General features: G+C 38.9%; 1 protein-coding gene across 4 annotated transcripts in view; it reads right to left on the reverse strand.

Annotated features, from left to right (window-relative positions):
* ANOS1 (anosmin 1) overlaps positions 1 to 14,816 on the reverse strand; it is a 187,822-nt gene that overhangs the window by 49,098 nt on the left and 123,908 nt on the right. For 3 of the 4 annotated variants that reach the window (XM_058535399.1, XM_058535398.1, XM_058535397.1), the window contains exons 4-5: positions 9,759 to 9,981; positions 201 to 385 (exon numbers count right to left, since the gene is read on the reverse strand). In XM_058535399.1, coding sequence (XP_058391382.1) covers positions 201 to 385; positions 9,759 to 9,981 — 408 coding nt within the window. The remainder of the gene's footprint in view (positions 1 to 200; positions 386 to 9,758; positions 9,982 to 14,816) is intronic. The other variant, XM_058535400.1, reaches the window with a different exon arrangement.

Below are 14,816 nucleotides of genomic sequence, written 5' to 3' on the forward strand. Positions count from 1 at the left end.
AGTCAAGTTCCTAGTTGTACCAGGTGGTACCTACAGAGCTCATGCTGTTTTCTGCAGATATACGTGATATTTCCACATCTGATTAAGTGATTTCGGCAGTCAGGCAATTTTGACTGAGGCATATCAAGTTAATTTTATATCTGTAGGTGTGTAAGTAGACATTACCTCACGGGAAAAAAAAAAGTCTATGAAGCACTCACCTGCGCTACTGTCTGCCAATGTGTGGCATCGTCTTCACTAGGATGGATTCCATAATTCCATCTTCTTTGTACCACATATATCACAGGCTCAATGGAAATATTGAATTTCGAGGACCACTTAATCTCCAGCTGTCCAGACTGCAGTTCTGTAAATCGTAACTCCTTTCTGGGCTTCAGGGGGACACCTGAAACAGGACCACGTCAATTAAAACAATCTGTGTGTGACTCAGAGTGAGGCGAAAGTTGAGGAAGAAAATCTATAGAGAAGACGAATCTCATCAGATGATAACCAATACTCTATTTCCCTTCATGAAAGTGGCCTCTCCATATTAGGGTTTCACATTTGAACTCTTCTGACACTAACTTCACTTTAGCTTTCCCATTTTTTTTTTTAAAGGGTCTAAATTGATTCCTGATTCAGACAAGTTTTTTTCTCCCCAGTAATCTCAAGAGCAATTCTTTTTACGTGCATTCTTCCAAATAAATAACGTCACCAAGTTGCATCACTTGAGGATAACAGGGAATGCACACAAGGTGATAGTCGTAAAGAGTTTCAAGTCTTTTCCCCATTTAACATACTGGGTTTCTATTGATAGATTCCAAGGTCATTATAATATGGTTCCCAAGTTCGCTCTCCTTTCTATCTCAGGGAGCTTTCCTTTTAAGGAAAACATTTTAAAGCTCAATTCCCTCATGCGGTCAAGTCTTACAAGAAAGTTCCAAAGTGTGAGTCTTCCGGATTCCCCAGCTGATTGCTGGGGCTCTCTCCTACAGACTTATGGTTTAAAATTGGAAAATGATGAATTTATAATGTTTGGTTTTGGCACGAGTGAGTGCCTTGCGTCAAAAGTCCCTCACAGGTGTCTCATTTTAAAGTAGTTAATCATTCTGATTGCTTTTTCCCCTACAGCGCATGCAAGTTGTCTGGTAACTGAAAGATTTAAGAACCGTGGTTCAAAATAGTAGCCATTATGGAAAGAGAATTTTAAAACAAAGTTATAATACTAATAGGATTATGTAAAACAAACTGAATTAGGTAGAGTCTATGGCACCATGATGTTCAATGGCATCAAGACCAAGAACACTAGTTGCCATTAATATCATTTTCTGTTGAGAAGGAGCATTTGCCTGAAGCATTGACCACTCATTTGAAAAAGTGAGTTCGGAATGCTCTATTTCTTTTCCCATTTCTTAGGTTTAAACAGAGAGGAAACTGGGAAATGTGCAAATACGTTTTCAAGATGTACATTGAAAATTTAAAACGTACATTTCAAAAATGTAAATTACATTTGCAAGATGTAAATAAGATCTGATGCACATTACTGACGTGGCTGAATTTCAACTCATTTCATTTTGATATTAATTCAAGCTAGGTCTTGTTTGGGGAGATTTTAAAGTCATTAAATATTTAGGTGGATGGAGTTGGATAATTTAAAAATGGCATATTTATATCTGCTCAACAGGTCATTGATTTTCTTTTTTCTCCCAACAGTTTCTTTTGTTTTTTCTTTATTGTGAAATTTTTGTTGTACACTATTGTTTGTCAGTCACCATATAAATGCATCTCTTCACCCCTTGTGCCCACCCCCCACCCTCCTAGCCCCTGGTAACCACCAAACAGTTCTCTCTGTCCATGTGTTAATCTTCCACTTATGAGTGAAATCATGTAGTGTTTGTCTTTCTCTTTCTGGCTTATTTCACTTAACATAAATATCCTCTAGGTCCATCCATGTTGTTGCAAATGGGACAATTTTGTCTTTTTTTGTGGCTGGGTAGCATTCCATTGTATATCTATACCACATCTTTTTTATCCAATCATCAGTTAAGGGACACCTGGGTTGCTTCCATCTCTTGGCTATAGTGAATAATGCTGCAAAGAACATAGGGGTGCATAAGCCTCTTTGGAATGTTGATTTCAGGTTTGTTAGGTAGATATCCAGTAGTGGGATAGCTGAATCATAAGGTATTTCTATTTTTAATTTTTTGAGAGATCACCATACTGTTTTCCATAGAGGCTGCACCAGTTTGCATTCCCACCAGCAGTGAATGAGGGTTCCTGTTTCTCCACAGCCTCTCCAGCATTTGTTGTTTTTTTGTCTTGGTGATTATAGACATTCTAAGGGGTGTAAGATGATGTCTTAGTGTAGTTTTGATTTGCATTTCCCTGATGATTAGTGATGTTGAATATCTTTTCTTGTGCCTATTGGCCATCTGTATATCATCTTTGGAGAAGTGTCTGTTCATTTCCTCTGCTTGTTTTTTGATCGGGTTCTTTGCTTTTTGTTGTTCAGTTCGTCATGGATTTTTAAAAACTATTTTCTAGAGAACACATTCAGCATACCCACAGCATTCTCCATTTTGACTTGCTTATGGGTTATATCTGCAGATTGCCCTTTACTTTACCAGAAAGTCGTCCCACCTGGTCCTGACTGCGACTTCATGACGTGGGTGAAGGGTAAAGTATCTACATTCAGAACATCAGGGAATTGAGTCTGAGGAAGAGTAAGTTGGTTGCCTGGAGCTATGCCCTGATCTCAGGTTTCTCTCTACATCTTCTGCTTCTTTCCACATTCTGAATTAGGAAAAGCCACTTAGAAAGGTAGACAAAAGAGATGGTTTTCATAGGTCTGCAAATCCCTTGGACATTCCGATTCTAGTGTCCTTGCTGTTCCTGGTTGGTGTGGGACTTCTCTCAGGTAGTCTGTGCTCTAGTTCTGTCACTCCAGGAGTATTTTTCAAGCTCGGGTAGTAAACTTTTCCTCTCAGTGCGTAAGCTTACATTGGGGGTTACACTCACTTTCACGACTAGCATATTTCTGCCAAGTGAGTGATTCTCAAACCTATGCCCAGTCCCTCTCTGGCCTGCAGGTCCCCCACCCACCCGCCTGCCGAACGGATTTCTCCACACAAGTCCCACCTCAAACGCCTCTCCCCCAAATATGCCCCTTCCCCTGTGATATATATATCTTCACGACAGCTCCATGCTTTTGGATATCTAAGAGACCTTTTGACTTGTTCTTGCAGCTACCAACATCTTGTTGTTCTATTGCATAGTATGATTTCAGGAATTCCCAAATCATTCTGTCTCCATGGTGACCACCCCACCTTAGGCCCTTCTCTCCCCTCTGGACTTTCACAACAGACTTCCAAAGCCTCTCCCTACAAGTCCATCTCTTTTGTCTAATTCCCTATTTTGTGGTTACTTTCCTGGAGTAGAGAAGAGATTCTCTCCTTCACTTTCTCACACTTTTCAGTTACACCCCGTTTTTTAGAGAATGAAGGGAAACACCTCTGCATCTCCTTCAAGGCATACATCTTTATGATCTACTACCAGTTATCTTTCAGTTTATCTCTTTTTACATCTTACATATTCATCACATAGCCTACCTTTCAACCCAGCTTTTCTAGAAGCACTCTGCCAGGTACTTACTACCATGGCCTGCTTATGTTTTTGTCACTCTGAAATGTCTTTCCTTCTATTTTCTGACTATAGATCCTTGAATACTTCCAGGCTCAGTCCAAATGCCACCCCTCTGAGCCACTCTCCCTAAACCTGCCAGTAGGAAATAAAGGCTCCATTCTTCTGCCCGCTCCCCAACATTTAGCCTGTAACTGCCAAGACGTGCATTTAACTGCCTCTACTGCAGCAAGCTCATTTAATGATGTCTGTCTTCCTCACTAAGCGTTGGCCCCCAGAGGTCAAGAAACGTGTCTCCTTCACTCCTACACCTCACAATGTCCCAGGAGAGAACACTCTGCAATAGCAAATGTTCAGTAAATGTTTGCTGAAGGAATAGCTCAACCCACGTTCTTCTTTTTCACTGAAGAATACATCTGGGGAAATAAGGGGATGCTGGAACATTTACACAGATCTTTTCGGCAATGGCAAACCCCTCTCTGTTGGAGAGTCACTCAGGGAAGAGAGAAGCCTTATCACAGATATTCGTGCCTCCTCCTCGATCACAGATTCTTTTAAGGAACTCACTTTTCCATCAAGGATATATTACTCAAACATTTGTTTACTCTTACTATTCTAAAAGGTAAATACTAAATAATAAATAAATCAATATTAATACGTTTACAAGATGGAACAGTTTCATTGCATTGACAGTAGAATTTTCTCAGTTAAAAAAAAGTTAAAAAAAATTCCTGACAATTCCTGATATAATGGAAATCTCCAAGTTAACTGATAATAGATTTTAATCCACAAGTAGCTCTCTATTCTTTTTAGGTCAAGAAAAAAGCCACCAGAATTTGTTCAGAGTGATGACAAACCAGTCTCAACATAATGATTGGTTTGTATCATTCTTGCATTCAAGCTGGGCAGGTGGGCACGAGACAAATATTTCCAGTGAGGAGGCATGCAGATAGAGAAAGAAAAAGGAGTCTCTGAGAACATTTCATGACTCACTTGATTTCTTTGTGCATGGTTAAGAGATGAGTGGTTAGTTCTTTAAACTCGTAGAGCACATTCTCTGAGACTTCCAAATCCATCTTTCTTCTTGGCTCTTCGACATAGAATCCTCCAGGATAAATGCGGCTACTGTGAACACTCTAGCCACTGAAGTAAGCCGAACTCATCAGAAGCAAACCCAAGCAGCCAAATTCCCTTGCTATAAGGTTTAAAGCTTGAATATCATTCAACAACCCAGGGCCTTAATGGAAGATAATGAGCATCGGGGCAACGTCAGTTCAAATTTCTTCATTTAAAAATCTCTTTAATTATGACGTACAATAATCTTGCGATTTGCATGTTAAGAAAGCATCCATCTGCTTTGCATTAGGGTCAGCTGGCTCCCTTGATTGGAAGGAACCCCAGCACTTGGCTGTAATTGTGTGCAGATGGGTCTTGGCCCCCAGACCTCCAGCCCCCACTGCCAGTCATTCTACACAGTCCTTGCTAGCTCAACCAGCATCCCAATTGCATAACCAGATGTGTAGAATGGATCTCTCCTCGGTGTGTTTTTATTACGTAAATGACTAAAATTGTTCTTTTTTTATTATTTTTGAACAAATTTAGTCATCTGAAATCTAAACTATTCTGTTAAAAAATTCAAAAATGCTATCATATAACATCCTACTATAGGTGACAATATAGGTGCATTTTCTTTCCCTTTAAAGTGTAACAGGTATTTTGGTGCAATCAAAGGAACAGAAACTCAATGCTTTAAAAAATGATGAAAATATACTGATAGAAAAATCAATGACGATAGATAATCAGCCATTGTAAACTACCAGATTTTGCAAATTATGAGATTTGGTCATTCACGTAAAAATATTTGTCATGAGTCTAAATGTCAGGAAAATGTGTCAAGACACAGTTTTCCAATGATTCAATAATTAATATTAATATGTCTCATAAAGATAATCAGTATTTAAGGAATTTATGTTTACATCCTAGTAAGGCATTGGGTCACTGTACTCAAACTGCTAAAAATTAATTTGTGAAAAGTGGTATTAGTACATCTCTAAAGGCCTGAAGCTGAAATATTGCAAATATTAAAATATTCATGAAAATATTAAATCATCTCCATCATCAGATCTTTTTGGAAAGAAACAAATGGATATACATTTAATTCTTGGTTGTGCATGGTAAAGGGAAACTATAGAAAACGGAAAGTGACAAATTATTCTGAATCTTTACTTCGGAAAACAATTTCAGCCTTTCTCTTTCCATACCCAAACAAATGCGGCCATGGATGGGAGCCAGGAGAGGCAGTAAAATAATAAAGCATATCACCTCTCGAGGGAGGAGAGTCTAACAAAGCTGTAGATCAGACTTAAAAGAGGAAAGGGAGGGGCTGGCCCAGTGGCACAGTGGTTAAGTACGTGCACTCTGCTTCAGCAGCCTCAGGTTTGCAGGTTCAGATCCTGGGTGCAGACCTACACTGTTCATCAAGCCATGCTGTGGCAGCGACCCACATACAAAATAGAGGAAGATGAGCACAGATGTTAGCTCACCACTCTTACTCACCAAAAAAAAAAGGAAAGGGAGGGATTCAAAGGGAAAATAAATGTCCCAGTATGCTATCATTTCTGTTTTACCTGTGGAAGATCAGCCTCTTAAACTTTCCACAATGATACTGAGGTTGCATTCCCTAGAACTAGCACCTTCGGGGGTCTGTTAGCCGTGTTAACATTTTCAAGTCTTCTGGAATGCTGCAAATAAGCTTCTTCATCGGAAGGATGAAGGGAAAGCTCTCTGTTATTTTCCTTGGACTGTTTCAAACTATGAACCTGGTCTGTAAAGTTAACTTGTAGGCATCCACTAAGGATAGTTCTTAGAGCATAACTCAAATTAAATGCTCAAATAGAATGGAGTATTGGGTTGATCATCTTTTCAACACACACATTGTCTTTAAAAACTCAAGTTTCCAGCATATAAAGCTTTTGAAGCTATAAAGTCAGTTCTCCTCCACCCCACTCTTCTCTTTCACAAACACAGGAGACCAAGCAGAAAGTATGTATGTGTTTCCATACTTTTTTTTTTAGTTTAATTAACCTAATAAACAATAAAAGGAAAAATAGGACAGGGGTTCATATGTATCAATTTAGTGCAAAAGTTAAGAAAATGATTTGTCCACTTAAATGAGTACTGCATGCATAACCTCTTTGATAAGGAACTAGTGGATGGAGGTTGGTGTCATACTGATTTTGCCGCCAATACCCAGTACTAATCATAACAGATTTTAGGTACTCCTAATAACTCCTAACAATAGTCAGTAGGTATTTATTGAACTGAAATGCATCAGTACTTGTAGATCCAGGCAACAGTAGTCCCTGTGAAACTCGAAATGGAGAAAACATTAAGAAAACACTCTTTAGGATTTCCAAACAGCAACTACCTGTGAGATCACACTTGAATAAGTAAATAATCGATGAATGAGAAGGACATGAGGAGCTTACAGATTTTCAGTATTTGTCCAATAGAATTTGGTTATTCAGAAGGTACACTTTGTATCTAGTTTAAATACTTCAACTCTACAAATTAGTTGACAATTAGTTCAAAGAAAAAAATCTCCATGTTATTCCTTAGCCTAAAACAATGGATAAACCAGGGATTTTATTAGATTAAGGAAAGCAGGACAATGACAGCTGGTACTGCGAAGACTGCCAAAGTTGATTTGGTGCATGCTGTCTGGCTGGGCATGTGTTTTTCTCCTCGAAAAGCCAAGAGCCAGGTCAGAAAGGACACTTTCCCAGAGAGCCTGGGGCCGTAGGCACACGATCCTCTTTTGAGAGTGAGCAAGCAGTCTGACTCCTGGTTAGGAATGCGATCAGGGACTCCAGGTGGCTAATAATTAGCTAAGGTTGTCATTGAAAGGATCGCAACAGGCTCTTCTGGAGCCCCCTCTTGGTTACACACGCTAACTTATTCCTTGGCGTTGTCAAACGCTCCCAGTTCGTGGAAGCCAGCCTTCCTTCAGGGATACTGAAGAGATCACGGGAAACATATCTACATGTACATATATATTTTTTTTCAAAATGACACTATATTACCCTTATGCTTATTATGCAAAAGTCATTGTCAGGTGAACAGAGTCTGTTTATTCTATTTGTGGTTAGTTCACGAATTGCCTCTCTCTGGAAAAAATCCAAGTTAAGAGCTACTTTGTAGTAGAAGAGTGACTTTAGCACTTCAAAAAAAGAGATCCATCATATTTAGTTAAGCAGGAGTTTAAATTGCAAGTATCTTTTAATAATTAATCATTTATGTTAGCCCTCTGTAGAATATTTCCCTTATTCTCCGTGAACCAAGCATACTTGAAATTCATACTGACTCTTCAATGCTTTTTTATAAAAAGTATATTTTAACCTATATTTCCTCTTTAAATTGCCCTACTTTTAAAACACTAAAGGTTTTACAAATGGGTTTTCAACAATCATTCTAAAAGCATCCTATTTTTATAGTAAATGCTAATATTTAAATAGCAAATGATCTATAATAACAGAAAAGGTTTCATAATAATAGACATTTTAAAAATTAAATGGTGTTAGATGTTGCAAAAGTGATTCTATGTGGTTTATTATAAGAGGCATGAAAACAATAAAACTTTAAATCCACTAAAGAAATGCTACTCAGTGGGAAGGGGAAAGTGGCAATTATTTTAAATGTAAGACAATATTTATGCCAGATTTCCAAGGATCCTAGGTGGAAAAAAAAAAAAGGAAAACTGGATGGATAACACAGATTTCAGATAGGAGTATTTCCAAGTGAGAGGAGAGGAAGATGAGGCAGGTACGTGACTTCTGGGAGATGTAAATTGTTACGAGGGTAAGAATGGACTTCTGAAAATAGTTAGCCAGCAAGTAATTCAAAAAAGGCATTGATGGTCAATACTGATTTATACATAGTTTTTAAAAAAGCTTACCTGTATTTAGAAATAATATATATTTGGCGTGTGTGAGTGAAAGTAAGAGAGACAGAGACAGAGAGAGACAGAGACACAGAGACATTACTCTTTCTACTTGGAATGAATAATATCTACTGATTGATTCTCTCTATTTTCCTCTACAAATTAGACCCAAAAAAGTAGCAAAATGTTATGTCTCATGGTATACTTCTGCGGTATCCAAAATTGTACATAATACGACAGCATCAGTTTGGCATAAAAGAACTTAGCTACCTTTAGAGAAAGAAGCAAGTAACACTTAGCATAGAGGAGTTAAGTGCTCTAGAAATTATTCCATCTAGGATCTCAAGATACTAATCAAAATATTTAAAGTCCATACAATGACACTTCTGTTCTTGGATTATGCCAACAGAAAAATCACAATACTGGGGCACTTATTATGCATTTCTCAAGTGTGCCCCATCCCAGCCTATTTTCAAGGATTTAAATCAATTTATTCCAATGTACCCAGTGGAGCTTAACTGATTTGTTCTTACTGGAGAAAAACACAAAAAAAGTTCCTGATTGGATGCTGTTCTTCCTACATGCTAAATTTTTAAAAAATTAGGAATACTACTCAGCCATAAGAAACGATGAAATCCAGCCATTTGTGACAACATGGATGGACATTGAGGGTATTATGCAAAGTGAAATAAGTCAGAGGGAGAAGGTCAAATACCGTGTGATTTCCTTCATTAAGTAGTAGAAAATAACAACAACAAACACACACACAGAGACAGAGATTGGATTGGTGGTTACCAGAGGGGAAGGGGGGAGAGAGGAGAGCGAAAGGGATAATTGGGCACATGTGTGTGGTGATGGGTTGTAATTAGTATTTGGGTGGTGAACATGATGTAATCTATGCAGAAATAGAAGTATAATGATGTACACCTGAAATTTATACAATGTTATAAACCAATGTTACTGCAATAAACAAAAAATTAAAAAAAAAAAAATTAACATGAATGATTTGCTCTGCCCCAATGTGAGTTCATTGTGGCTGAAATCTATGGTCCCTTAATATTTACAGATGTTTGTATATGGTGCAAAGTACATTTTCTTAAAGTTTTCTCTTTTCTTGCAGTGGACATCTTTGATTGACCCTGCGCACCCACAAACCCATGTGAGGCTGCAGGTCCCTTCACTTCCCTGGCTTGCTCTTTACCTTTGTACAGTGTCTTGGGCACCTGGCAGGTGTGGCCACATCCATTTGAACAACATTTCTTAACCCCAGAGCACTCGTTGTCAACTTCGCAACTTTCAACGCAGGCGGCGGCAAATCCGCTGGCTTTCTCGGGGGCCGGGCAGTCCCCCTGCCTCACGGACAGGATGTATTTCAGGAACTCGCAGCTCGTCAGGCATTCGTAGTTCTTCTTGGGGAACAGAGGCTAAGGGAGAACAGAAAAAGCCTTCCTTAAAGATGACACCTGAGGTCTGATTTCCAAGACACCGGAAAGGAAGGTCAAAACTGTTATTCCGTCAAAATTTCCCTCAAATGTTTTACAAAATAAATGTATTTGCTTTCTCCTCACTAAAGAAGTAATATTTTATGCTAATTTCCTAAAGGAATACGACCTATGAGCTATAACTTTATATTGCATGCAACAGATACATATCAATTATACGCACACACATTAACAGACTCCATTCTGAGTTCAGAAACACTTGTCAAATAATTGATTACAAATTTTCATAAAACATGTTAGGTCTAATTTGAAGGGCCCTTTTAGACTACTGTATACATACATCTATTTTCATTCTCTAATGAGTCATTTTTATTTTTTTCCATATCCTGTAAATACTAATCAAAATAGGTTAGCTGTAGCCCTGTGGAAACTTTACAGTTCCCACAGCAGTAATGCATGTATTGATATTTTATCAAAAACTGGTCTAAGCCTCAGTTAACTGAACCTATTTCAATAACACCCAGTTTTTAGAGTTAATGTGCACATGGGATCTCTTATCAATGTGGAATTGTCAATGAGTTGTGCAGTAAAAGAATGTGAATCATTTTTCAAAGTCACGGTACACATATGTTATATGTGACATAGTGTCAGGTTCTGAACAGCATCTAGCTGACGACATTTCCGTTGAATCAATCAAACATTAGCGACAACAGGTATTCCTTGACTTATTAGGGGCACGCATTACTGAAAAGGCTTGAGTCATGGAAAGGCTCATTTATCAAAGGCATGTTTTTCCTTTGGAAAAATGGTTCAGGACAGAATTTGGGCATACGTAGGATATGAGCTGCGGCCGGAGGGTAAGGGCTTTTCCTCCACTGAAGTGGGAGCTGCTGAGGCTCCTGACAGCAGCCTCGCCCAGGGACAGAAAGGGAACAACACTCTCCACACTCTGGATCTCCTTCTGCCTTAGGAGGACGGCTGACAGGACAATCGCCATAATCCTAAATTTCGCCCTAACCCTCCTTTTGCCTTTATCAAGGTGCTTGCCAAGATAGGTACCCTAATCCTAACCCCCTCCCTCTAACCCCAATTTCCCCTGCAACACACCTGTCCAGCCAGGTAAAATCCCCAGGCTCCGTTTACCCCCTTTGTAGAAGTGGCCACGTTGTCACTAATGGAAAGTTTCGTGTCACTGTGAGCCCAGGCTTTTAGGCTGTGGGGTGGTACTGCCGCATGCAACTTCTCCCTTCCTGGCTGGCTCTGGGTGATGCCACAGCCCTGCACGATGGTAGAGCCACAGAAGGAAAGACAGCAGGGTGCAGCAGGACACGTGGAGGAGAGCACCCTGCCAGGCAGCCCACCTTGAACTGCTCTGTGTGCTCAGAGTGAACGCACCTGGGTCTGAACTCCACTATAAGCTGGGATCTGTGTGCTACGACCGTCCAGTCTGTGCTAACCCACGCAAAGACCAGCGTCTCAGAGTGGTTCCCATGAACACCTGTCGGAGCTGCTTCACATTGGAAGTAAGAGACAAACAAGGAACACACTTTCTGTTTATTATTTGATGTCAAATCAGAGCCAGTGATACCAGAAATAAATGTGGTAGCATCGGTGAACACAAACCCAGGGGAGAATACGAGCATCATATGTGGCTAACGCCACCATGCTGCCTGCTGCTCCACACTGACACCAAACCACGATTCATTGCTGCTAGCGCCTGGTGACACCTGAATAATACCTGGTAACACTCGCCGTGGACTGCCTGCTGCTCCTCACTGATGACTGACCATAGCCCTCTACCATCTGGCGACACCTGGGTAACACCTAATAACACCTCCTACCTGTAACACTTGGGCAACACCTGGTACGACCTCCCCATGTGCTGCTCGTTGCTTCTCAATAAAGACTGAACAGGGCTCTCGACCGTCTGGTGACAGTTCGTAACACCTGCCAGCATGCTGCCCACTACTCCTCACTGATGACAGAGATGACCCTCTACTCAGATAGGTCACACCTAGGTAACCTGGCAGGAGACAGACTTAGCGATTGGTTAGGGCTATTAGCTAGAGGGCGTCTCACACAATGGTAGATGTATGTTAAGAAAAACAAAAAAAGAGAAAGAAAACCCCTCACCATTATCTAAGTCCCTGTTTTGGGGAGTGGGAGGAGAGAAAGAAAGGAATGTCTCTACATCTTTTCCCAAAAGAGGGTTAATTATAGCCTATTATTTCTCATGTTGATGATGACTGGAAATGCCATTGAAAACCCAAAACATGATAACTTCAGCAAGCACATGTCCCAGTAACCCCTGGATAACTACTACACCAGCATAGATCGTTCTCGCGTGCTTCTCCTGGTTCATCCCCACAAACAACATGGAGCTAATAATCTGTGTGAGAGTTAAGGTGGTAAATGTTATGTTATGTGTATTTTACCACAATTAAAAAAAAAAATCTATGTAAGAGCTAGAAATCTGTATATTCCATGGGGATGTGTGCAACGTCAAACAGCGCTGTTCTCTTATAGCCACAAGAGGCTTTCTGATATTGTGAATTCAATGCGAATCAGGGCATCAATACCCCATGATAATTAAATACAAGAGAAAGATTTCATGCTCTTAGATTAATGAGCAGAGGAAGAAAAACTAGAAACACTAGCTAGAAAAACTATCATTCCATGGTGTGAGTTAGAATTGTGGATGTCAAATAAAATTGTTAATTATTAATCATACTCAAAATTTGAAAATAACATGAATTGACTGGATTAAATAGTGTCTCAGTTTAAGAACTTTCCAGGTAAAACTTAGAAGAAAGGCCATGGTTTCAATATTGAATTACCACAAATTTGTAGCTAGTTAATTAAAAAAAAAAAACTTTCTAAACATTGAAAGCATCATCAGTTCTTAAGGCTTTTCTCTCGTACTCAGTTTCACAGTTCATTTTCCTGTTAGCTGCTAGATGTGTTTTACTCCATTGGCTTTTGAAGTTCTAAATTTAGGTCCAAACCTAAGTTAGCAATCAGAGAAGTATACAAACTTGTCTGTAACAATTATAGAATGTTTGCCAGCTTTCTTCTTCAAACAAAGTGCATACACTATATGCACTAAAAGAAAATACTTAGTTAGCAAAATCAGTGGCCTTCACCACACGAGCTGAGATTTCCAAGTAGAAATAGTTTTATTAAATCTGACAAGTGTTTACTGCTTGCTAACTTGGAAATCACAGTAACTTAGTTTGCACTGTGGTATAATCAAATCACCACAGTTAAAACTTTTTCACGTACGAAAACAGGGTATGAGTCAAGAATCAGATAACAAAGTATGGACTCACTGTTCACTTGTTATTCTAATTACCCACATGCCAACCACCACGCCCTTGAACTCGGAAGGTCAGGAGAAGTATGTCCTCATCTTCGTAACTTACTGAGCTGTGAGGCAGAATTAAAAACAAACAAACAAAAACAGTGGCCTGCACAGATCTAAAACGTGTTCTCAACGAGGGTAAAAGAATGATCATACTACCACCATAATCTTGATCTTCCAGTTGATGTGAGAATGGTCGAATATTCTTCCTTTTTGGTATGGATTCAAAAATGTGAATTTTGTGATTATTTTGAGGACCACGGGGAACAACAAGCTCATCTTCTCACAGGAGTTTTCTAGACTCGTACATGAGCTTGGAATAATACAAACAACATTATGAATATTACGCGAGATCGTGTACACAAAGAAATAAGCGCTATTGTGCAGGGTAGGCCCACAACAGAGACTCAACAGAAGTGGAGTAATTGGCGTCTTTTCTCTTTTCCCACTGCTACAAGTTTACTGTTTAACATTTCCAGATCCTTCTGCTATTCTGACAAAAATGTGATAAGATCCAAAGACTGAAGACTGGCTCTGCTTCTTCTACAGTGTGAGCATCCACAAGAATCCAAGAGGCTATGGAAACCTGCATAGAATCAACTGGGCCCTGTTGGAATTCATAAGAAATAGTCTATGTTTTTTAACTTAAATGAAGATCATTTTACAAATACGTGGATTTGGTTCAATAATCTTACAGAGGAGTTCTATCTAACTCTTCTATTGTTTATACGTGTTGAAGGCAAATTTTGATGTTTTCTATAAATTATCTTGGATAATTATCTTGGATTAGGCTGAAAAATATTAATGGTCTGAATACAAATTGGAGAACATATGGTGTCTGTAAATAAGATTTCTCACTAGGTCTTTAATCATAGCTTAATGAGAATTTACCAATTGAATAAAATAAGGACAAAAATGCATACAGGTCAGAGAAAATGATGTGTGAATATTAATACTCTAGACATAAAGAAAATGTGTAAATTGGTCCCCTAATTGCCAGTTGGAAATCATGTGAACAAAAGGTCATTTGGGGGCCAGAAAAGAAAGTTCTGACCATTAAGCATATAATATTTCCTGAGATGTTATCAGTTATTTCCTCCTAGACTTGTCAAGAGGAATGTGAAAATTTCAGGAAAGGTGTGAGTTTTCTAAATCATGATTAGTATAATACCCATCGACTTCACGGTAAATGAAAACCCGTGTGGCAACACACATGTATGTGCTAAATGCTGTAGTTCTTGTTTATACAATTATACCCAGTCTATTAAGGCAAATTATTAATTGTAAAGTTAATGTAGCTACCATTCCTTTATAAAACTATTCATATGAAACTATTTCACAAATCACACAAATGGCAATGTTTTGCCAGGTCATTGGCTCCAATTTAAATTTGGAAAAATCATAGTTACTACACTCATTAATATTTGTTCTTATATAGTTAATTCTTATAAATCTC

The sequence above is a fragment of the Diceros bicornis genome, chromosome X, assembly GCF_020826845.1.
Source record: "Diceros bicornis minor isolate mBicDic1 chromosome X, mDicBic1.mat.cur, whole genome shotgun sequence".
Lineage (NCBI taxonomy): Eukaryota > Metazoa > Chordata > Mammalia > Perissodactyla > Rhinocerotidae > Diceros > Diceros bicornis.